The sequence below is a fragment of the Coffea arabica genome, chromosome 4c, assembly GCF_036785885.1.
Source record: "Coffea arabica cultivar ET-39 chromosome 4c, Coffea Arabica ET-39 HiFi, whole genome shotgun sequence".
Taxonomy (NCBI): Eukaryota; Viridiplantae; Streptophyta; class Magnoliopsida; order Gentianales; family Rubiaceae; genus Coffea; species Coffea arabica.
The window spans coordinates 42187306-42212015 of record NC_092316.1 but is presented as its reverse complement, the minus strand read 5'-3'; the positions used below and the strand labels follow the sequence as shown (position 1 = coordinate 42212015).

Genomic DNA, 24710 nt, shown 5'->3' with positions numbered 1-24710 from the left:
GTGAGGAATTTTCCTTTAAGTTCTTAATCTAACTTACTCTTGAATTCTTGAGTTCATTGCTTAGGATTCAAATCTGACTTTATCGATTAGCTTGTTCCCTAATCATGGTGTCTCTTCATCCATCTTTATTTGCTTAAGGTTGCTGATTACCTTTGTGTCAGAGGTCTTGAGTTCATGAGAACAATCAAATTCAATTTCCATTGGGAGAAAAGATCAAACTCTGATAATTACAAGGTTGGGAGGGTCTAGGAGGGTCTGCCCCTAGGGTTGCCTTATCACAAATGTAACTCTTTATTATATAAGACTAAAGCGTCTATCCAGTAAATCCTATTGATATCTCCAGAACGTGACAACCATATGTGACTTAATTTCCCAATTCGAACCCTGTCATCAAATCTTAAGTAAATCAAAAGGTGAAAAACACTTGAAAATCATATTCATATCCATTTTTAACAAATACTAACAGTTAAAATCACCATTTTTGCTCTTTTATATTTGTTAAGTGGAGAAAATGTAGATTGCGGCCAGATCGCAGCCAGGGCAAGAGGGAGGTTGGTGGGGAAGGGAGAGGGAAGAGAAAGGTGGCGGAGGAGAGGGGGAGGAGAAAAGGGAGAGGGAGAAGAGAAAAAAAAAAAAGTTGCCCACGTTAGGTCTTGGTCGGCGGTGGAGGTGGTGGTGGGTTGAGGTGGAAGAAGAAAGGAGGAAGGGAAATTTTTCTTTTGTGTGTGTTTTGAGTATTTTGAAGTATGTAGTTTAAAAATTTTGAGAAATTTTTTGAGATTATTATAGTTAAAGTTGTTAAAAAAATTAATAGGAGACAAACTTAGCAAAAACTCACTTTGCCAAACAGGACCTTAATTTCCATGCAATAAATTTCCCAAGTGGAGTTAATTTTATTTATTTATTTATTTTTTGTAAGAGGAGTTAATTTTAATTTGATGGTCCTAATTTAAATGTAATATATTTCGCACAATAGGATAGTTGACCACAAGCTAGATTTTTCTTTCACAAATGTTAGAGAAAACGCACACACACCACTAAGCTCAAACGACGCAGAAGGAATTGCTAAAATCGGCCCACAAGGACAGTCTAAGGGGGATCCACAGAGAAACCCCATCCAACCAATTTGTGACAGGAAGGGTTCCCCATGAACGTTAAACCCAGAGTAACTACCCCACGACCTTAAACCCATGGACCACAAGCTAGATTGATGTCTATGAATTTTGCTCGCAAAAGGAACCGCACACCTAAACCTAAGAAGAAAGTCGGCACGCCTAGAGGTCGAATAGAAATGCCGTCAGAGTTGCTCTAAATTACCGGATAACCGGTCCATTTTCAAAATTGCCGTGGCACATTTCTTTCTGCATCGAATTCATTCAAAATCATCGGCCAAATCAACCCGTTCAGGCCTCAGCCGGCGTAAATGAGTACTCTAGGCCCCGACAAACAAAATACTAGCAAACACCAAAAAACAAATATGCCTTCAAAACAAATATATCGTGTCTCTATATAATACGGGCCTGGAGACAAGCTCAAACCAAGCCAAAACTCCCCAACCCAAGCCGTCATGTCCACCTTAGCCCTCATATTCATCACCTCACTACTGGCCTTTCTTCTCTATTTTATACTCAAAAAATCAGGTAATCCCACAAAGCCACTTCCACCAGGTCCAAAACCATGGCCAGTTATAGGAAACCTCCCACACATGGGCACAAAACCACACCATTCACTTGCAGCCATGGCCAAGACTTATGGTCCATTGATGCATCTCCGACTTGGCTTTGTGCATGTGGTGGTAGCAGCCTCGGCCTCTGTAGCTGCACAGTTCTTGAAAACCCACGACGCCAATTTTTCCAGCCGGCCACCGAACTCTGGTGCCAAGCATATGGCTTACAACTATCAAGATCTTGTTTTTGCACCTTATGGTCCCCGGTGGAGGTTGCTTAGGAAAATTTGCTCCGTCCACCTTTTCTCTGCCAAGGCTTTGGACGACTTCCACCTTGTCCGAGAGGTAATAATGTCTTTGTTCATACGTGCATATCTTTCCATACTTCCATCTTGTGCTAAAAATCTCTTTGTTTATTCACACACACAGTCTCTGTTGGATCAAGAAAACGTTACTTCATTTATTATTAAATCTGGGGTGTTGTACTGTTCACACAACTATCATTCCAACCATAATTCCTGAAATATTATTGCAGGCACCAATAATTCATTTTAGTATGTTAGTATTCCATTTCTTTTTCCCTCGACAGCTATTGATTTCTTGATTATAGTCGAAAGCATCAATTGTTTCTGCCACAAAATAGAGGTCACTTCTAAACATTGCCGGATCTTGGAAAGTGAGGATAGTGGTCAAGTTTTTGTCAGGCGCTCTATTATCTTAGTATTTTTTGACAAGGACGCAATATAATTATTTTTGTACTATTCAATCCAATTGTTATGCATGGTTAAAATTTTAACATACAAGTACATCATAATGATATATTAAATATATATCAAATATTATATTCATATACATCACTTTTACCCTGAACATAATAATGTAATATAATTAGACATCAAATATTATAAAAAGTACAATTATCAAACCTAACCATACCGGACACCAACTCCTCTCCCATTCTTTTGACATCAATAGCAGAAGTTTGAGTGTCAATCTTCAGCGTCGCACAGCAAGGTAAACAATATTCCGAAATTGTGTTTTTTTTTTTTTTTTGCGTAAAAACACATCTACAATTGGATCAAACAGATGTATCACGCACCCGCATGGATTTAGAACAAGTCTCGTATAGAGGTTGATGGGAGTTTAAAGTTTAAACTCTTGACCTCCCATCTCACAATTAATGTAGTGGCCAATTCCTCTAGAGGGAATTGGTTTCCGAAACTGTGTTTGGTAATGCATATTTTTGTGCATTGTTTTAGCAGAGTGTAAACTACACTAACGTAAATGATTCTTAAAATGATGCAAAAATCAAGTTGTAGAAAAGCCAAGCAAATTCTTTTTGCAAGTTCCCTTTGTTTCTTCCATAATTATTGGTAATTTACGTTAGGCAAACCAAGTTAAATTGGAAATTCAAGTTTTTTAAATCATTTTTTAATGTGTTGTCATTGTAAAAAAAATTTTCATACCACCAAACTTAAGTGTATGCAACATGTGTAATAAGACAGTTTAAAATGTAGAGATTATTTGTTATGCATCCAAATAAAAAAGTAAATTATTTTTTTTAACAATTTAATGATGCGTGAAACAAAAATCCCTTTTCTATTGTTGTAAACTACAATATTTGTTTATTTCAAGTTTTTTTAACTATTCACAAAAGACTTTTTTACTATGTGTTTTCAGGAAGAGGTGGCAATTCTCACGCGCACTCTATTAGCAAGTGTAGGAAAGGATTCAGTAAATCTGGGTCAATTGTTGAATGTGTGCACCACGAATGCCCTAGGGAGAGTGATGCTTGGCAGGAGAGTTTTTAGTGACGGAGATCCCAAAGCCGACGAATTTAAGTCAATGGTGGTTGAGATGATGGTGCTAGCAGGTGTATTTAACTTAGGTGACTTTGTCCCAGCTCTTGATTGGTTAGATTTGCAAGGTGTTGCTGTGAAAATGAAGAAACTACACGCGCGTTTCGACACGTTCTTGAACGCAATCCTTGAAGAGCACAAGATCAACGGCTCTAGTCGAAATGAAGAACGCGTGGACTTGTTGAGTACGTTGATCTCGCTTAAAGATAATGCCGATGGAGAAGGAGGTACCCTTTCGGATACGGAAATCAAAGCCTTGCTTTTGGTATGCCTCTCCCTTATTCACATAATTTCTCAATTTAATTTCAATAATTTCTCAAAGGGAAAATAGTTAATTTCATCCCTAAACTTTTTTTTTTCCTAGTGCCGATTTAGTTCTTAACTTTTATTTCTAACTAATTTGATATTTGAACTTACTTTGCACTTTCAATTAAAGACTGTCATGGCATTGCTGTGGCTCCTAATTAAATTACTAAATGGGAATATTATGGAACATTACTTATGGGATTGTAATAAAATAAGTACATTGTGTAAAAAAATTATCAGATAAAACTTTTAAATCATGTAAAAAATATCTAAATAAAACTATTAAAATAAGTACATTGTGTAAAAAAATTATCAGATAAAACTTTTAAATCATGTAAAAAATATCTAAATAAAACTATTTTAAAGTTTGATCCGTGGTTTTTTTTCACGATTTACTTGATTTATTACAAATCCGGAAGTGACATTCTCAAAATACCTCTATTTAGTTAGTCAATTAGGAACCAGATTGATTTTAGGTAATACCACTACGGAGGTCCTCCATTGGAATTGCAATATAAGTTTATGTATCAAATTGTTTAGGAATAAAATCAGCATAAGTGAAAAAATTTAGGGACAAAATTGACCATTTTCTCTCTAAGAAACTCAAATTATTCCTGATTTTTCTAATTAATAATTATTTGTTGTAATCACCATTATGTGACTAAGGCCTTGTTTGATAATCCAATTCAACATTTAAAATTAATGGATTTAGATCTTAATATATTCAGATCTTTTGATAGCAAAAAATTAAACATTTTTAAGTAATTAAGTGGCACTGAATTTCCTAGGTAAAACTTGCTCCCAAAATTAAGTGATAAGTTATTCACTTATCACTGAATCTGATATGCGCTCAAATATATTAGATCTAATATTTAACAATTCAATAATTTAATAGGTTCAGACTTCAGATTTCAGATTTCAAACTTCAATTTTTAGACTTCAGTTTTATCAAACGCACCTTAAGTGTATTTTGATAAAATAAGAAAGTGGTCCTCACTCCTCATTCCTTATGTTTTTTTTTCTCTTCTCCAGTTATCCAATACATCTCTCACTCGCGGTCTTATAGTTCGTAAAGAAACCTCTCAATATCCTTTCACATTGTTTAGCAATGTCTTTTTTTTTAATTATAAATTATAATTGACTTGATTTCTCTTTTGATATCATATTTTTAGTTAGCTTTCTTCTTTTTGCTTATTTTAATCTGGAAATTACCTTCAAGATACTTTTCCGAGTAATCAATGATTTTGAAACTTTTAACAAACATTTTAAGGCTGAAGCACTCCAATGTAATATAAGTTTATACAGAAGGCTATGACTTTCAAGTACTTCCTCAACAGCTAAAGCAAAAGAGGAAAGAAAGGCATATTCATGAAAAAGAAAATAGAAAAGTACCCAGATAAGAGTTTCATTATCATTAAATGGGAATGCCGAATCACAATAATTGTTGAAGTGGAGCTGCTTTCATTAGCAATCTGGGCAGATTGAAAACATAATTTAGGTTGAAAACATATTGCCTAGTCGTGATTTATCACGTCACTCTTCTGAATGGTATACAATTAACAAAGAACATACGAACTTATTAGTACAAGTAATTACACAAAGTTTACACTTTCTTAATGTAATGCAATGCATAAGCTCTTTGTTTGACTACATCTCAAAACTTGTTTTTATTTAATTTAGGTTTTACAAAACTCCTCTTGTTCAATGCCATTGAACGCTTATATAATAGTTGGAGAGACTTTAATTTAGTAATTAAAGTTAAAATTATAGGATCTAAACGTTTTGGGTTCGAATTCTCCCCTTCTTTTCATTACTTCTTAAATTTTATTCTTCCCCAACTAAAAAAAAAAAAAAAGAAAGTTAAATTTCAGGTTCTTGATCTCATGTCTCCGGGGTACCGGATCCTGCATCAAAAGAAAGTGTCGCATATTTTCTTAGGGCTCGAGATTTCTCGGTCTGAGTCGGCCGTCCTATACTCCTATCCTATCTATATTGCATGGTAATCGATTACGGCTCGAGATCCCTTGAGTGGTGTAGCGCAACCTTCTTCACGAATTCGAGTTTAATGACGCAGCCGTCCTATGTATATTGCTTAGCATAGCAGTACTTGGTGTTGGACCGTTGGTACCACTTGACATACGTCAGACGATAACAATACATAAGAGGTAGTTGCATCAAGTGACACGTATAAGATAGAAATACATCAGATTCTTGGGACGTTTTTTGGTTGGACCTAATGTGTAAGAATAGCTTATTCAACACAAATGGAGCTGACACTTCACTTTTTATAAATACCATCCTATTTGCTTCATGTGCTTTAACAAAAGCTACAAAATATTATTGGCAATAATTATGGTGTCATTAACAATGGCCCTCATTCATTGGATACAAATATTACACCTCTACTTTTTGCATGGCTGGCATTGGATCCTAAGGCAATGGCGCAATTATAAGTTGCACTCTCATTGCCTTTTCTTTGTTTCCTTTTCATCTCTTTTCGGTTCAAAAGAGACTATGAATTTTTTAGGAAAAATAAAAAATAAGGAATTTGAGAGTCGAACTAGAAATTTCGTATTTATTGAATTACTAATGTTCTCTCACCTATAAGCTATTCTTATAATTAAGGGAAATGAAATGCTACTTATGGTTCATGTACTTTACTGCAGAACTTGTTTGTGGCAGGGACGGACACATCTTCCAGCACTGTGGAATGGGCTATTTCAGAACTGATTCACAATCCAAAACTGTTGGCTCAAGCCCAAGAAGAACTTGACACAGTTGTAGGATCAAACCGGCTTGTAACAGAAGCTGATCTCCCTCGATTAACCTTCCTCCAAGCCATTGTTAAGGAGACATTCAGGCTTCACCCATCCACCCCACTGTCTCTACCAAGAATAGCAGCCGAGAATTGTGAAATCAATGGATACTTCATTCCTAAAGGTTCGACACTTCTGGTTAATGTCTGGGCGATAGCTCGGGATCCAGATATGTGGGCTGATCCACTAGAGTTCAGACCTGGACGATTTTTGCCAGGTGGAGAAAAGCCCAATGTTGATGTCAGAGGAAATGATTTTGAAGTCATACCATTTGGTGCTGGACGTAGAATTTGCGCCGGAATGAGTTTGGGCCTTCGTATGGTTCAGTTATTGACTGCAAGCTTAATTCATGGATTTGATTGGGATTTGCCCAATGGACAAGTTGCAGAGAAGCTCAATATGGAGGAAGCATATGGGCTCACCTTACAGAGAGCCTCCCCCTTAATGGTCCACCCAAGGCCTAGGCTCAAACCCCATTCGTACAGACCGTAAACAATAGCTTGAATAAGCACAACGGGCCTTAGGTGCTCTCAAGTGCAGTTCAACGTATGATTAGTAATCTTTGAATGTATGTGTGTGTTTTTCTTCTTCAATTTTTTTATAAGAATCTTTGAGTTTTAAATATGCTAAGCGACTTTAAAAATATAATAGGAACTCCTAGAAATTAGTAAGCCATCTTTTAATTTGTATCTATCATATTGGTCGTATGTTACTTAAAATAAGATTTTCCTTTAAAATTTGTGATTGATATTCAATTATTCAATGACACATGACTATTGTTGAATTATTTTGACATATTTATCTAGGAATGGTAGCGGGTAGGGTAAAACCGAATATCCATTAGTACTCAATCCAATGGATAATCCAATTAGATGACTGATGGATAATCTAGTAGGGTTTGATATTGATGAGGGTTATTGATAGGTAATTCGATAAGGCTAATGTTCAATTGTTCAAGCACACATGAATGTTGTTGAATTATTTTGGCATATTTATCTAAGGATTGTAGCGAGTGGGGCAAATTCTGATACTTGCGGGTACTCGAATCGATGGTAAATCTAATTAGACAATCAATGGATAATCGATTAAGGTTTGATATTGTTGAGGGTAAGGATGGCAATGGGAACGGGGGCTATTGGGAGGGGGGAATTTTTTCCCTCGGTTTAGAAACAGGGTAGGGGTATACTCCCCCACCCCATCTCCCGCCCTGCCACTTGTTTAAAAAAAATAAAGATGTATATATATGTACATAATTATATCTATAATATTTAATTTATTTAGTTATAAATTTATAATCATGATATTATTAGTTATATGTATCATTTAATGTATATTAGTATATGTAATATAATTGATATTATCAATTATACTACTAATTATACATGTCTATTAATAAGATTTATTAATTATTTATACTAAATTTATTAATACATTTATATTAAATTTCTAATTACACTTAATACAATAACACTTTTTTCTAAAAAAAACACAATAATAATTTAGTGATTGTATTTGTATCAAAAGTGAAAACTTGATTATTTTAGTTATATTTGTTTTATTATATTAGATTGTATTCAAATAACTTTTCTTTAATTATTTTTATGAGTTTCAATTGTAAAGTTACAATGAATAATAATTTGATGATGTGTTGATATTTTAGTACTTGATTAGTTGCTAAAATTTAATTATAATGAAATTATATAACAAAAATTTTTTAGGCAGCTAGGCGGGGGATGGGGCGGGGGGAATTAATAGGCAACGGACCCCTCCCCAACCCGCCCCATTGCCACCCTTAGTTGAGGGGTTACCTATGGGTAATATATATATATATATCACGAATAGTGCTGTTAATCGAATCGACTATTTGACTGTTGAGCTCGACTCGTGCTTAACTCGAGTCAGGCTCGACTACGCGGATGGGCCATGAAGTGCACTCGAACTCAAATTGCAAAATGGAAATGTGACACGAGCTTGAGCTCGAGCTCGTGCTCAACTCGTTTATCACAAATGAGTCGAGCTCGAACTCGATTGGTTTATTGCAAACGAGCCGAACCCGAATGAGCTCGAGGTCAAAATATCTGTCAAGCAGTCAACAAATACAAAGTTCAACCTAATTTCATTTGAGACAAACTAGGGGGAAGTGCCCGCGCATCGTGCGGGTGTTTAGTGCCTGTGATTAAAGAGAATTTTTTAGTGGTTGAAATGAATATTATTTCCATATTAACCCAGAAGTTATTTTTTATCAAGAACCTATCGGTACATATCATCCATATTGTTGCAAGGTGAGCAAGTAAATAAAGATAAGAGTAGGATAACAACGCATATTAAGTAATATTAATAAAATTATTGTAGAGAATAATGCATATTAACCGAATCCTATTTAATATGAGTAGAAGGAAATGCATGGATAATGGAGTAGTTTAGAGGGCATTAAACCTAATCCTAGAAGCCAAAAAGGGAACAAACAGAAGAATGTGAAAGAGGAGACATCGGAACAACAATCATCGATACTTAGACATTAAATCATCAACATGCCTATGTTTTTGGCTGTTTAATTGAGATGTAAATAGTGGTATATTGCTGGTGTGGAAGCTGTTTCAAAGACAGGGGCTTCAAACATGGGAACTCATGCATTGGTATTATTATGAGTTGTTTCACATAATTGTATGAATAGCTGCAAGTCTCTTTATTTTAATTGCACTATGACACCATTTTAGTAAATTACACCAATACATATGCTTATATAAGTTGTACCCAATGTACTAATGATTGCAAAATAATCTCTCAGTCCAAAAATACCCAGATGTCCTTATGCTATATAAGAATGAGTTTTGGTCAAATTTATCAAATGCTACTGTATGATAACATCTAACAATCATTTCATTTGGTGCAATAGCTAATAAATTAAGTAGGCAAAGATTTTACAAATTATTAGAAATTGAAGTTATTAACTTGTATAAATTAAGATCCATTTTTATCTACTTTGGGAGCTTTGTTTTTGTTAAAATTATAATAAAGTATTTACAAGGATCTTCAAAAGATAAGAATATGTTTGTCCGTATAATTTTTCGGTAGTACTAAATTTGCTATAGTTTCAGTCAATTGGTGATAAAACAACTCCAACTTCAATTGAATTTTGGAACTATTTATCTAGCATAATTTGTGGTGTAATACTCATAAAGTATGTATCTAAATTTAGGTTGAATTCTAATGCTTTGTGAAGGAAGTCAGGAATGAAAGCTTTAATGAATTCTATTCAACCAGTATGGACTACTCAATTACCATAAGTTTAGCAAAATATAAGAGAAAATAAACATATTATCAAACATAAGTTTAAGACAAGTCATAAGTTTCATGGTGGAAGATCAAACTACCAAAATCAATTATCACATGATCACATAGATGAATCAACTTTATCACCATAGCAAATCAGCAGTACAAAGGTCAAACTACCCACCAAATGAATCAGGTATTCCCAGAAATTAGACAATCATATATATAACCAAATACATAAATGAACGAGCTCTGTCACCAAACTAAATTAGTATCACTAAGTATACACTCACACCAAAATCAATTCCAGAACTAACTACATGTATATCAAAAGAATTTAAAAGATTCAGCAGAAAGGATAAAATTTTGGTTACCTTATTCCAAATACTCCATACAAAACTTTTCCTCACACATATGAGGCTGACATTGTTAATGCATTAGTATGACCTAATTAAATATATTAACATGTGCATAGAAAGCAGTTATACATATATCACAAGTTATTTGCAAATTATGACAAATTTCAATGTAAAAAAAATACCGCTTCAACATACCTTGGCTTGGAGATTCTAATTAGGAGATGTAAGTATGTAACACTCTTCCTATGAATTCTGTTCCTATCACAAATACAAGCAACGCAAAAAAATACAATTCAAAAAACTAAAAGTCAATTGATTGTTATGATTTGTCTTCAAATGGATGAAAGATGGTTGCAAACAACAATACCTTTGTTGAGCAAACCCAAAAACCGAGAAAAGGGGATGAACAGATGTCCAACACTTGATACTTTAAATTTTTCAATAATTAGCATTAATTTTTTCTTAACCATCCTGGTCCTAGAATGGTTGGAAACGGTAAAGACCGTAAGCCAAATACATGAAGTTGAAGCAGTAGAATTTGAATAGTAACACCAATCTAGCCAACTTCTGCTAATTATCCCTAATGATTGTGTCTAATAAATCATTTGTAATAAACCCATGCAATGAATGGAATTTAGCCAGCCGAGAAGTCTAATCAGTTACATCAAACCATCATGTTCTCCAACCTTTAATTTGCAACTCACCACCTTTATGTAATTACACAAAGACAAAAGCTATTATGAGTTATACCAACTGTTAAAAAGAGCAGTACAACAAACTCGCATTTCCAAAATACCCTTCCCTCATTAATTCCTTTCACTAATTACCTACTAAACCACATTCTCCCCAATTTAATTAGAGACTAAGGACGTTTAACTAATTACGGCCACACAAAGGCTATTATCACTTGTACCCACCGATAAAAAGATAACCAAAATAATCATACATTCCCAAAATACCCATAAAAAGACACAACCCCATTTTTGGAAATGTATGACAAAAGAATTCACCATAAATTGTACTCTACCTACAATACAAACTTTAAATGTACAACATGAGGGCATCTCTGTAAACATACCCAAACACATACTGCTATGAGTTGTACAAAAAACTTTAAAAAAGCAACACATTATTTCATATTTCCAAAATACCCCTACCCATGTGGTTGAAATTCAAAGCCCCCTTTGATCAAAACTCATTCTTATATAGTATAAGGATAGACAGCCTAATACCATGAAGGATTGCATTGGCTGGAGTTAGGCTAATTCAGCCTAATAAACAAAATATCTGTCTCTGATGGAATTCAGCCTAATAATCGGCTAGAGTTAGGCTAATTCAACACTACAAAATGGCATACCCTATCCAAAATCAACAAAACTTGCTAAGTTGTCAATACAATGCCATTCACATTCAATAATAAACAAACTCCAACCAAATTTGATCCAAGACAACATATAAGACCATAACATCCATGACACAAACTCTAGGAATAAAAGTCAACAAATACACAAACTACAGTCTAATTCCATCGAGACAACATCCATAAGAGTCAATATACCGTAACAGGATTTGTCCAGCCAAATAAATACACAAACTGCAACCAAATAACTATGTAAAACAATGCTAGATAACTAAAAATTTGTCCAGCTTCACAAATCACAAGAAAAGCGTAGCTTCACAAATCACAAGAAACAGCATCACATATTCCAGAAAATAGCCTTCAAATGTCTGGAAGATCAATTTCTTCAATTGTAGATGATTCGAGAACATCGAGTGGTTCCTGCAAAACGAAAACATGAAAGTCACAACTCCTACCAAGGTAAAATGAGCTACCAAAATAAACATCTAGTAGAAGATATATTTTACTTACACGAGACATGTTTTTTAACCCATGAAGATTGTGGATCTAATCATTGCCACAAAGTAAAATTTGCACCATTTCAATCGACAAAGAAGCACGACGATCATCGATTATTCTACCATCAGCACTGAAAGTAGATTCGGATGCCACGGTTGTAACTGGAATAGCTAGTACATCACTTGCCAACCTTAACAATATAGGAAACCTCCACCTTTCCCCTTTCCACCAACCCAAGATATCAAGATTTGCATTTGCATCACAAACATACCTGCCCTCTTCCAAATAGACATCTAAATCTGATTTTTCAGGGGAAGCCTTGTCAATTTCACTAACAATCATCTGAAATTTATCTTTCCCGGTTAGAACATTAACTCCAAGCTTTTTAGCAGCCTCTTAGGTAGATTTACTTGTAATTTTTGCATGTTTTCGTTTCACAGCTTCCTTTTGTGGTTCCTTACTAAGAGATAAGATATGAGCATCCACATATTCATTATAGAGCTCCTAAAGAATGCATCTAATCTCATCAATATACCTAGGGGTTACATCCTCTCCATAATTAACAAGGACCATTTTGTACCTCGGATCAAGAATCGCACCCAACGACATCAAGACATTGCTTTCACTCCAATACTTGTCAAATTTTTATGCCATATTTTTAGCCATAGGCCTAATATGATCAGAAAAATCGAGAGATTTTCATTTAACAGCTCCTTAATCCTATACAACTATACAAGAAAAAGGTTAACTGTTGGGTAATCGGATCCAGAAATAATATTAGTGATCTCATAAAAAATATCCAAAAATTGACATACTTCTTCAACTTTCATCCACTCATACTCACTTGGGACATAGTGATACCCAGAAACAATGTCCCCATGTTTGGGAAATATATCCCTAAAGTCTAGAGCTGAAGCCAACATCAAATAAGTGTTGTTCCACCTAGTTGGACAATCCAAAATGAGCTTTTTAGAAGGCAATTAAAGCTGTTTTTTTATTTTGGCAAAGTCATTGAGACGAGACTTTGAATTTTTCAAATATTTAATCCCCTCTCGAACAACATCAATCACATCAACAATTTGATTAAATCCATCTTGAACAAGGAAATTAAGTATTTGGGCACAACACTTAACATGAAAAATTTTTCCTCCAATACTTAACCATTTTCTTAGAGCGAAATCCTCTTTAAGTCTCCTAATGCATATATCATTATAAGAAGCATTGTCCACAGTTATAGGAGAAACCTTATTCTCAATCCCCCAGTCAAGAAAACACTTACTTAAAGTATTGGCAATAATTACTCTTGTGTAAGAAGGTGGGACATTACTGAAATTTAGGACTTGTTTTTGTAACACCCAATCACTATCAACAAAATGCCCTGTCACAACCATGTATTGAATTTTTTGACCAGATTTTCATAAATCTATAGTTATACTAACTTTGTTAGCATCTTTTAATATATTTCTCAGCCTTCTCTTTTCAAGCATGTAAGCAATCACATAATCTTCCTTTACTGTTTGCCGGTTAATCTTTTTATAAAACGGAGATGCAGCTGTCATGAATTTGTTAAAAACAACATGGTCCAATATAGAGAAAGGATACTCACGTACAAGAACCATATGAGCTACTAACTCTCGTACTTTAGCATGATCATAGGAAAAATTAGTTCTAGAAGCAATACCATCCAAGGGTCCTTTGGTGAAGGATAAGACTTGTTGCCTCTTTCAATTTTCCTCCCGAAGAGCCAGCTTCTTTTGTAGACAATTTTTGAGGTAACGCTTGTGTTGAGAAGTGGCTCTAGATGCACTTTTGGCAAATAGCTCTTTGCAGTGATTGGACTACACTTTCAATGTTTCGTCGGCCTGTTTTACTATTATCATATCCTCCATATTGTTGACTTCTTTTTCCTTTGCTTTTTTTTTCAAACGATTTTACTTCTTCACTAGGACATTTTTGCCATGTTTCTGCTCCTTCATTTGGCTGCTCTAAGATATCTAAATCCAACTATTTTTCGCTCATCTCATCAGCATTAGACTCTGCCTCAAGTTCTTGATCTACAACTTCATTTCCAACCTCCGTAATAGGACTTGATGATGATCCTTGGTGTGAATAAAATGGAGGACTGTATATACCTATTTTTTAAAAGGGAAAAAAATCAATCAATAATAGAATGATAAAGCTTAACAACTGAACATTCCTAAATAATTCTATAGCAACTTAACAGGGATAAATATTTCCTACCAAAAAAATCTGGATTGAGTAATGACTATGTTATACACATGCCTTAGGTACAATTAACAAGGTAATCTCTATAATGATATGACTTTTATGTTCGATATTGATTAGTAACTACAAATTGTACTTGCACTTAAATTGTTGGTCAAAATCCTGATAACCACCAAAAATCAATAACTTGGAAATGAAATAAGAGAACTTGTGCAAATAGAAAAGTTTAAACACAGAAAGCAAATAGGAAGCATGGAACAATAACAATAAGGAAAAGAAAGCTGCCTGAAAAGCTAAACTATCTTTCTTGTACATGAGACTGTAACAAAACCTAACAACCAACACAGTCAATCATTTATGAACCATTTAGTTCGGCATGCTCCCATTTAATGAAAAGATAAAATAAGTTTGAATATATCCTAGAAAATCACTATCTTCAATATACTTCCACTATCTTTTCCTCCAGTTGTTTATAGGCATCGCTTATTCTCTATTCCTCTAGACAAGACTATAAAAGAAGGGGAGGATGACAACATTCAAGTAATCCTCCTAGTGCCCATGCACAAAACTTGAATTTTGAATAGATGCACTATTTGTCAATATTCTTGGTAAATTTGATACAAATGTACCCCAGTTGAGTCAGTATTACTTTATTTTCTGAATGAAGAAGTAATTTAAAAAGTACTATTTTAATCTCAAAAAGATCCACTGTTTCTGTTCTGAGAAATATGAACTACTATAACTCTTTTCTGCATCTAAAAATACATAAAAGTAGCCAAAACGAAAATTGGATATTACAATAGTTGCATATAGGAGTTAACAGATCTTAGAACTCTCCATTTTCTAGCTATTGATAGGAAAAACCTCTTTGGCATCTCACCAACATATCAACAAACAAAGGAAGAAGTGTTCACACCAATCACTAAGTTGGTGCTTGAAGAAATTATTACCGGCAATTGTTCCGCTAATCTATATTTCTACTTACCAGAAATCACGGTGGATTAGAGAAACCAGCCAAATTGGACTAGTTAGTGATTGCTTGCGGTGATTTTTGTTGGAGACCGGAGAGCAGAGATGACTGGAGGTGACTGGTTTTGGCCGTGAAAAATGGAGGACTAGTTGCCGCAGTGACTGCTTTTGCCCATGAAAAATGGAGACTTTGTGATACTGGTGGCCCGCTAATTGACTATGACAAATGGACGACAAAATAAGGTGTTGCTGGCTGTGGGGTATGGCAGAGGCCGGAGAGGCAGAGGTTGCTGGCTGACAGTGGCTGTGGAGTGTGGAGTGTGGCGGACAGATAGAGGTAGAGAAGAAGAATGAAACAATACAACGAACCCTAATCCGAATTTCTATTCTTTGACTATTCAAATGACAAATATGCCCTTACTTATTGAGCCTAATCGAGTTACTAGGATAACAAACTATTCAAGCCTACTCGGCTCGTTAACTTGTTTGAGCTCGAACTCGATTCGTTGACTAAAATTAATGAGTTGAGCTCGACCAGAGCTCGAGCCTTATCGTGCCGAGTTCTAATGAGATTTCGAGCTACTCGTTTCATTGAACAACTCTAACTTCATGCATACACACACATGGCTCAATTTTATAGTCCAATAAAATATAACTTTAACCCAACTCTTTATATAACCCTTCATCAAATGTTGAATTTCTATCATGCAGGATCTATCACTCTACTAAAGTTTAAAATTAACATAGTGTACTAATTTAACATAGGGTATGTATTAATTTTAATTTGATAATAGCTAACTCCCTTTTCTGAACTATTTAGATTTGCAGGTAAAGGTTATCCGATGAATTATCCAAACCCAAGAGCGAGAAAGTTTGGTAATTGGAATTAAAACCTATAGGATTATCCTATATGATTTGGTAAAATATTTATATATGCAAGTTAGGGTTTGATAAAATGAATTTTTAAGAGTGCTCGATCCGCTACTATCCTTATTTATCATGTCCATCTCATTATATACCAACAGACTAGTTGACACTCTCAACAAATTCTCTTTTTCCAATGGAAAAGCGAGAAAGAAAATCGATAGATGGATGTAATGTAGGGTCTGATTTGTTTACAATTTACCTTCCAAGCAAATCCTCCCCTTCCTGAGAAAAATTAACAAAGATATAAAAAATACATAGCCTAGTCAATGATTATACACTGATGTAACCTTTTTTGCCAAATGGGATTCACAAGCAATATATTTAAATTTTAATCACAATGAAAATAGTTCAGCATTATAATTAGTGGATATGAGGTTGTTAGGGAGAGATAGAGCTTGAGAGACAGAGAGAGAGAGAGAGAGAGATATTTTTTGGAAAAGAGAGTGAGAGACATAGAGAGAAGTATTTATAGAATTTATTTTGAGGAGAGAAAATAATGTGATTGTAGTTTTTGTTTAGTTGACTAGAGTACAAAATTCAATAGAATCTAAATATTTTATCTTTAATTAGACTTGTCATTTAGCAGAGAAATATATCATCTTTTTGTAGTTCTTCCTTTTTCCTTTTTTTTCCTTTTTATCCTTAAGCATTCTTTATATAACATTTTGATTTCTGACTCATACTATGCATGGGTTTATATATTCAAGTAAATCATAAAAATTTACATAAAAGGTAAGAGGTAAAAATTTTAAGAGAATATTAATGTCATATCAATTTATACTAAAATATACTATTATAAACAAAAATAAAGAAAAACTGTGCAAATTCTATAATTGCATGATTGTATAGAGAGAAATTACCTTTTGTCTTTACCTTTCCTGCTAAATATGGAGAAACCAAGACCTAAACATCCCTGCCTACCCTATAGATTTTGATTTCAACTAGTGAACAATGAAGAAATTCAAGCAAAAACCAAACATAGAGCAAGTGGAAAACCTAAGCCCTAGACTTCAAGATTTCCCTAAGCAACCACATTAAACAAGAAATATAGCAAATAGATACTGGGGGTCAAGATCCTTCTCAAAGGTGCTGAGGAGAGGAAGTCAAAGAGATTTATACTACGAAAGGTAGGATGATAAGGCAGATATGATCGATCTCCCATTGTAGCGATGGATTTATCCAAATATCCAAAGTTTGTATCCTTTAAAAAGGAGAAGGGAGCTAACAGGAAGCCTTGGAGAAAGTATCTCACATTAAAAGTTTTAGGAAGAGTCATTGGCTACAAGATGCTACAGTAGAGGCTGAATGAACCATGGAAACTCCAAAATGGCTTTGAAATAATTGATCTAGAAAATGGGTTTTTTCTTTGGCTCGGTTCATATCTAAGGAGGAGTATCACAAGATCTTGGATAAGGGGCCTTGGGTAGTACAGGGATACTGTGTCATTGCATGCAAGTGGAAACCAGGATTCAGAACAAACAAGAAAATTGTTAACATTACCTTGGTATGGATCCACTTCCCAGGGCTATCATTGGATTACTACTCCGAGCCCATCCTCATGAAGATTAGGAGCTTACTTGGCTAGCCATCAAGATTGACGAGCAAAAAGCAAATATATCGCGGGGCAAATATGTAAGGGCATGCATTGAGTTAAATCTAGATAAACCTCTAATTCCTTTTATTTGGATTGAAAATGATTTGTTGGAAATTGAGTTTGTAGGACTCTACATGATTTGTTTTGACTGCAGGAAATATGGTCATAATACTGAGAAATGCCCTAGCAAGAAATAGGAGATCATTCCAGAACAGACATCAAAAGGAAAGGAGAAGGTGGGTGAAGAAGAAGGATTCGAATCAAACCCATTTGGCTTGTGGATGTTCGAAAATTCGGGCCAAAATAAGAGGCAGGCCAAGGTATTGGATATGAACTTAAGGGATGTCCCAGGCTAGTGTAGGGGCCTAGGTCAACAAAGCATTGATGAGGATATCAATCTTGTTGCTAAAAATAGGAATAGGCCTACCAAGCCCACAAGCAAGCAACTAGAAGGAACAAATTATGTCAGAGTTGGAAGACAGAAAGGAGAACAGGGAGAGAAAGTGAATTGAGCTCTTCCCACTAATGGACTATCCAATCAAGAGTAGATTAAGATACACGATGTTGAACAATGATGACCAAGGCTAGAAGAAGAATAGTTGGACAACAGAGCCACACTAATAGAGAAGATACATGCTATCCCCGATCTATCCAAAAATTTGGTATTCAAAGCAAACAAGAGTGAGGATGCCCTAGGAATGCAAAAAACTCCAGAGTTTAGGATTTTCAAAATCTAGTTCAAGGCAAAAAGAAGGGATCCGAAAAAGGCCTAGTAAACAAATCCCTAGCCTAGTAAACAAATCCCTAGTTAAAGTGAAGACGAAAAAGCAAATTGCTAAGCAAAATATAAGTATCCCCAGCCCTCATCAGACAATCCAAGAGCCAAGATATGAAGGATGGTATCTCGAGGAAGAAAGGGGATCGTTCTACCGAGATGATAAAAGGGAAATGGAAGGAGTAGAGGTCCCATAGAAAGGGCATATATCCGAGTGATTAAGGAGGTGGAACTAGGAAAGGAGGAGAACGTGAGTATGCCAGAAGCAGGGAGCCTAGAGAGGAAGGCAACACACGGGCTAGACTTTCAACAGGACAGTGCTTCATGTACAATAGTAGTCTTAGGAGCCTCTGTTATAAAGGACTCCCTGGATCAAGATAAATTAAACCCTGAAGGGGTGAGGTTTTGAAATGCTTCCTTTTTCAGACATTTGAGTTAATGATCAAAACAATGTTGTGGAATTGCAGAGAAGCAGCAAAAGCCAAGTTCAAAAGAAAAATTAAGGAGTTTCTTAGGATGTATGATTCGAGCATTTTGATTCTACTAGAGACCAGAACTCAGAGGGACAAAGTCAAGGTTATCATGGACGGCTTGAGATTTACAAGTTTTGCATGTTTGGAAGTGGTTGGTTTCTTAGGAGGAATTTAGATTTTCTAGGACTAGAAAATGGTGAAATTTGAAGTAATATTTTAGAATAGACAAATAATCAATATAGTGGTGAAGGAAAGAAATAAAAAGGAATGGCTACACTTGGTCCCAGCTGAAATTCCAAGAAGGAAATTGTGAGAGTATTTGATCAAACTAGGAGAAAGTATAAACCTTCTATAGATGTTACTGGGGAACCTAAACGACATTGTGTCTACTGATAAAATGATTGGGAGAACCCAAAAGACACCTAAGTACACAAGTCTTAGAGAAATAGTGAATAAATGTCAACTGATCGACATAGGTTTCTCAGGGCAAGCTATGACTTGGAGCAATAGAAGAAAGGGAAAAGCAAATGTTAAGCAATGACTGGATAGAGCCTCATGCAATGAGTTGTGGAAAATAGATTACCCAGATGCTACAATAAAGCACTAAGTTCGGATTCACTTGAACCACCATCCTCTACCCATCTCTCTTGAAAAAAAGAGTGACCCTCTCCTGTTCATGCCATGCCACCTAGAAATCGCTTGGATCACTCACCCATAATCTAGAGAAGTTGTTTCAACAATCTGGGGATCAAAGAATGTTGAAGTAATAGAAAAACTGAGAAGACTAGAAGAAAGCCTCAAAATTTGGAACTCAAAAGTGTTTAGCAACATTTTCAAAAGAAAAAGGTGCTGCTTAGCAAGGTTGGAAGGCACACAAAAAGCACAAACTCAATGCTTCTAGAGTTATTCGGATAAAATGGAGCAAAAGTTGAAAACAAAATATGAGTAGATCTTGGAGCAAGAAGATATTTGTAGTTCCAAAAGTCACACTCGAACTAGCTGTAATTTGTGGATAGGGACACTAAGTACTTCCATATTATGTCTATCATAAGGAGGAGGAAAAGCTAGACTCAATGCCCAAAACATAGCAGTGGAAATTGGCAAGATGACCTAGAGATGGTATGAGATATGGTCATTGACTATTTAAAAACCCCTATTGAGAAGGTGATAACCAATTCCATAGTCAAATGGAACAAGAATCCCTGTTTCCAGTAATTGAAGAAGAGAGACTGAAGATGTTGGCTAGTCCAGTTGATCCTACAAAGGTCAAGTAAGCAATCATTAGTATGAAGGGTGAGAAAGTGCCAGGTCTAGAGGGGTACCAAGCCTTCTTTAATCAACATTGCTGGCATGTGGTAGGCAGCTTCCTGACCAAATTTATTGAAAAAAGACTTTTAGATCAAGAACTTTCCTTGCTGCCCTAAATGAAACTTTGATTGTGCTTATCCCCAAGATCAACCATCCAGATACAGTCAACCACTTCAGACTGATGTCCCTATGCAACGTGACCTACAATCTCATAACCAAGATAGTGGTCCAGAGAATTAGACCACTTTTATTAGTAAGCCAAGCACAATGCAATTTTATCCCATGAAGACAAGTATGTGATAATATTTTAGTAGTCCAAGAGGCAATTCATGCCATAAGAAGGATGAGAGGAAGGAAAGAGGCAATAGCAGTGAAAATATATCTTAAGAACGCATAGAATAGTATTAGATTCCCAATGGAGTTATTTATCATAATCATGAACTGCATACAATCAACTTCAATGGCAGTGAATTGGAATAGACATAAGTCAGAAATATTTTAGCCAAACAAAAGGCTGAGGCAAGGTCCATTATCACCTTAACTTTTCATTTTATGCATGGAACGTCTAGGCCAAATGATCAATCAGGCAATGGAAGAGAATATATGGAAGCCTTTCAAGGTAAGGAAATCTGATCTAGCAATCTCTCACATATGCATCATAGATGATTTGATGCTATTCACAGAAGCTATATCTCGGCAATTAAAAAGATATTGCAGTAGTTCTATGAAAACCTCTAGGCAAAAAATTAATCTCAATAGATCCAAGCTCTATGTATTCCCCAACATCAGTTCGCTTGAAGCTTAACAAATCAGTCGCTTGAAGCTTAACAAATCAGTAAGTACACTAGGATTGGCCTTACAAAGAACTTGGGAAACTATCTAGGGGTACCTATTATTCATTCAAGAGTAGGTAGAAATACCCATTTAGATATCTTAGAAAAAGTCCAAAATAGACTTGCTAGATAGAAAAGGAAATACCTTTCTTTTGCAAGGAGGGTAACTCTAGTGAAATCAGTAATTGCCGCAATTCCCTCTTATGCCATGCAAACCTCCTTATTGCCTATAAGAGATATCAATGAGATTGAAAAAATTATGAGAAATTTAATTTGGAGAGACTCGAAACAAAACAGGAAACTATACTAGGTTTTTGAATGATTTTTGAAAAATTAGTAAATATTAAATGTTAATATAATAAGTAAGATAAATTTGAATGATTCCATGATTATCAATAAAAGTATTTGATGCATCATGAATATTGAAGCACTCTAGATATGGTCATATTAATCAATCTAAACAATCTAATCTTTACATTTCATGTATATCTATGAGGGTCCAGATAAATTAGAAATGTATATTGATTATAAATTTTTGAAAATATAACGTTAATTGTTTGAATACTATAGTTGACACAAATAATAAAATAAAATGCAAAAGTTACAAATAAGCATGAAAATGTCATTAATCTACAGTACATAAATGATAAAGGCAATGTACTATAATTTTTTATTACAAAGTGATGTTTATAATTTATGAAAGGTTGTCAAAAATCTCTCAATATATAATATTTTTTCTGTAATTTCATGGATCACTATCTCCGTTAACAATGAATATTTTCAACCCAAATAGTAAAGTAATACGAAAAAAAGTAACATAAAGTTGACCATGAGAAAGCACAGATTCAAGAAGGTAAACGTTAACATTGCACGATGTTTGACCTTGAGTTTTTCTGATAGTCATTGCGAATGTTACTTTCACTAGGAGCTGTCTCTTTTTAATTGGGAAAGAAGTGCGTATACTCTGAGGCATTAAAGAAATTCGAGATATCAATACTAAATCTCCAACATTGGACCCTATTGTAACTTTTGCTTTCGATGACTTTATCTCCAAATTTGATAATGATAAGTTGCATTCCGTTACAAAACTCTCCTGATTGATTAAGATTCCATAAAAGAATAAAGGGTGCTCTTTTTATCAGTTGCAAATAATGATTTGGAAGTCCAGGAAAATTGAATGAGTTCAAAACTTTAGAAGGATTCATATTTTCAACAACGACTCATTCAATTGGACAAAAAGTAGCACTCATGTACGCAAAGGATTGACTAGGAAACATTGACACCAACTTGTCAATATCACTATTTGCTGAAGTCAAAGTAACACATTCTCTGGGTAAGTGTTATCTTTATATGAAATTTTTAAATTTGGATAGAGAGAATCTATTAGTCACGTTAAACATTGAATGTTATTTTTTATGAGAAATTGAAATGGTATTTGTATCTAATTTATTTCCCCAAATTCTATAAGTGAAATTGTTCGTACTTTTCCTTTGCCAACTGACAACAGTCAATTTGCAAAACATGCCAATTGCTGATGCGTATTTCGAGAAATATTTGAACTCAACACCCACATGTTTATTTTCAGATACAGCATTGTGTAGTGATTCCAAATAGGAGATTCTTTTATTATAACTGATGCTATTCCTTCTCTCCTACCCCTAGGAATAATGGATAATATTTGTCAAAAATCACCGTTAAGAACAAATAGTTTTTCTCCAAAAATATGATTTATAGAATGATCATCACAGTGCTTTAGGATATCTTTTAATGTCCTATCCACAGATTATCTTTTAATGTCCTATCCACAGTTTCAAATCTGTGTTGGTGTGTCATTTGAGTTTCATCCCTAATTGTTAGAGATGCCTCTAATTAATTTGGCTAAATCAGAATTTTTGTTAATTGAACAACTCAATAAGTAATCCAAATTAAAGAAAATTTTGAATCGCGAATGTGCTACTCTTCCATCGAGTAACAGTATTGCCGCAATGCCTAACGATGCAATTGAGTGAACAATTTTTTATTTAGATCTAATTCAATCAATCAACGTTTTCCATAAGTAAGTGTTACCTATCCCACCACTTCCATACACAAAAAAGCCCTCCACGATTTTGTATTTATGATTGTATAACAATATCGTATGCTTTCAATTGGTCCTCATTCAATCCGACATACAAATTATCGAACAGCTGATGATCTGATACACAATCATAATCAAGCTCTTTTCTTATAAGTCTATTCATAGAGAATTTAGCATTTTAAAAAGACGGTAGTTGTATTGGCAAAAACTCTCGTAAAGAGAATGTGACGACCCCACTTTCCCTTAGGGCGTAACCAAGGGTTTGGTGGACCGCTTGCCTAACTCTTGCCAGGACTCACTCACTAACATTCTTGAAATAGCCATTCAAGCCTCGAAATTAATATAAAAGTTCCATTTCCAACCAACAATTCAAACTTAATTTACAATCCAAGAGTAAAACATAGAATTACATTTCTAAAGATTCCAAATACATCTCATCTACAAAAGTATAAGTACAAGAGATTATATACACTAGTTCACGGCTGCTTGCTCCAGTCTCCACCCCCTGTAAGGAAAACAAACTAATGAGATGAGTTAAAAGCTCAGTGAGGTTCCCAAACAAGCAAACAAGCAGGTAAACATGGGAACATTTACACTTAGCACTTTGCACACTTAGCACAGTAATAAGCAATCATTCAAGAATTAATCATTCATTCATTGAAAGGATACGTGCTCATTTGGAGCCATTCATTCAAGTCATTCATTCATTCATTGGCCAACCATTTTCCTTATCCCTCCGACATTAGAAAACATTTGCAAGTGAAAATTCCTTTAGTGTTCATGTCATTCATTCATTGATTTCATTGTATTGAATTCACTGGCCAGTTCTCCACCAGATTTCGTGGTAATACTCGAGTATACCAAACATTGTCCTAGGGTCACCAGCAACCCGACCGAGTCCGCTTTTGGCTCGAATCAACTGGTAACGAAGGGCAAGGGCCCAATTCAGTCAAAAGACTTACATTCATACACAAGTAGCATTCAATCATTGAAAATTCACTTTTGCTTGGGTTGAGTGTGATAAAGTACACACTCGCCCATCAAAAATCCATCTAGCAATCATTGGAAAGCATTTAAAATTTCGGCAATATTCATAACATTTCACATAGTCATTTAAAGCACACACATGCAAGGAACACTCACCTTTTAAAGTAGACCAAAGCTAAATGTGTCAACTCCGGGTCGTGCTCGTTCCCACCGTTAAACCCTAAAAGTAACCAAGACAAGATGTCATGGTCTGATCATTCAAAGTTTAGGTTAATAAGGTGCTCACTTTAACCTTAATCATGAGCCATACGCCTATCTAAAATCGGCCCCTCAAAACACAAAACTCAAAGACAAATTTAAAAGCCAATTGAAGAATGTCCAAGTACATTCTAGGGCTATGAAGT

At 34.9% G+C, this 24710-nt stretch overlaps 1 protein-coding gene and 1 long non-coding RNA gene across 2 annotated transcripts; one reads left to right on the top strand and one right to left on the bottom strand.

Annotated features, from left to right (window-relative positions):
- The first annotated feature begins 1465 nt into the window (after window positions 1-1465).
- On the top strand, window positions 1466-7271 carry LOC113740448 (flavonoid 3'-monooxygenase-like). The gene is made up of 3 exons (XM_027268078.2): window positions 1466-2011; window positions 3347-3790; window positions 6498-7271. The coding sequence occupies exons 1-3, from the start codon at window positions 1568-1570 to the stop codon at window positions 7137-7139; spliced, it is 1530 nt and encodes a 509-aa protein (XP_027123879.1). The 5' UTR covers window positions 1466-1567; the 3' UTR covers window positions 7140-7271.
- Window positions 7272-11734: 4463 nt separating this feature from the next.
- LOC140004981 (uncharacterized) lies at window positions 11735-15662 on the bottom strand. The gene is made up of 3 exons (XR_011812802.1): window positions 15349-15662; window positions 12150-14269; window positions 11735-12059 (listed from the first exon to the last, which is right to left on the bottom strand). It is a non-coding gene; the product is annotated as an uncharacterized lncRNA (long non-coding RNA).
- Window positions 15663-24710: the final 9048 nt, after the last annotated feature.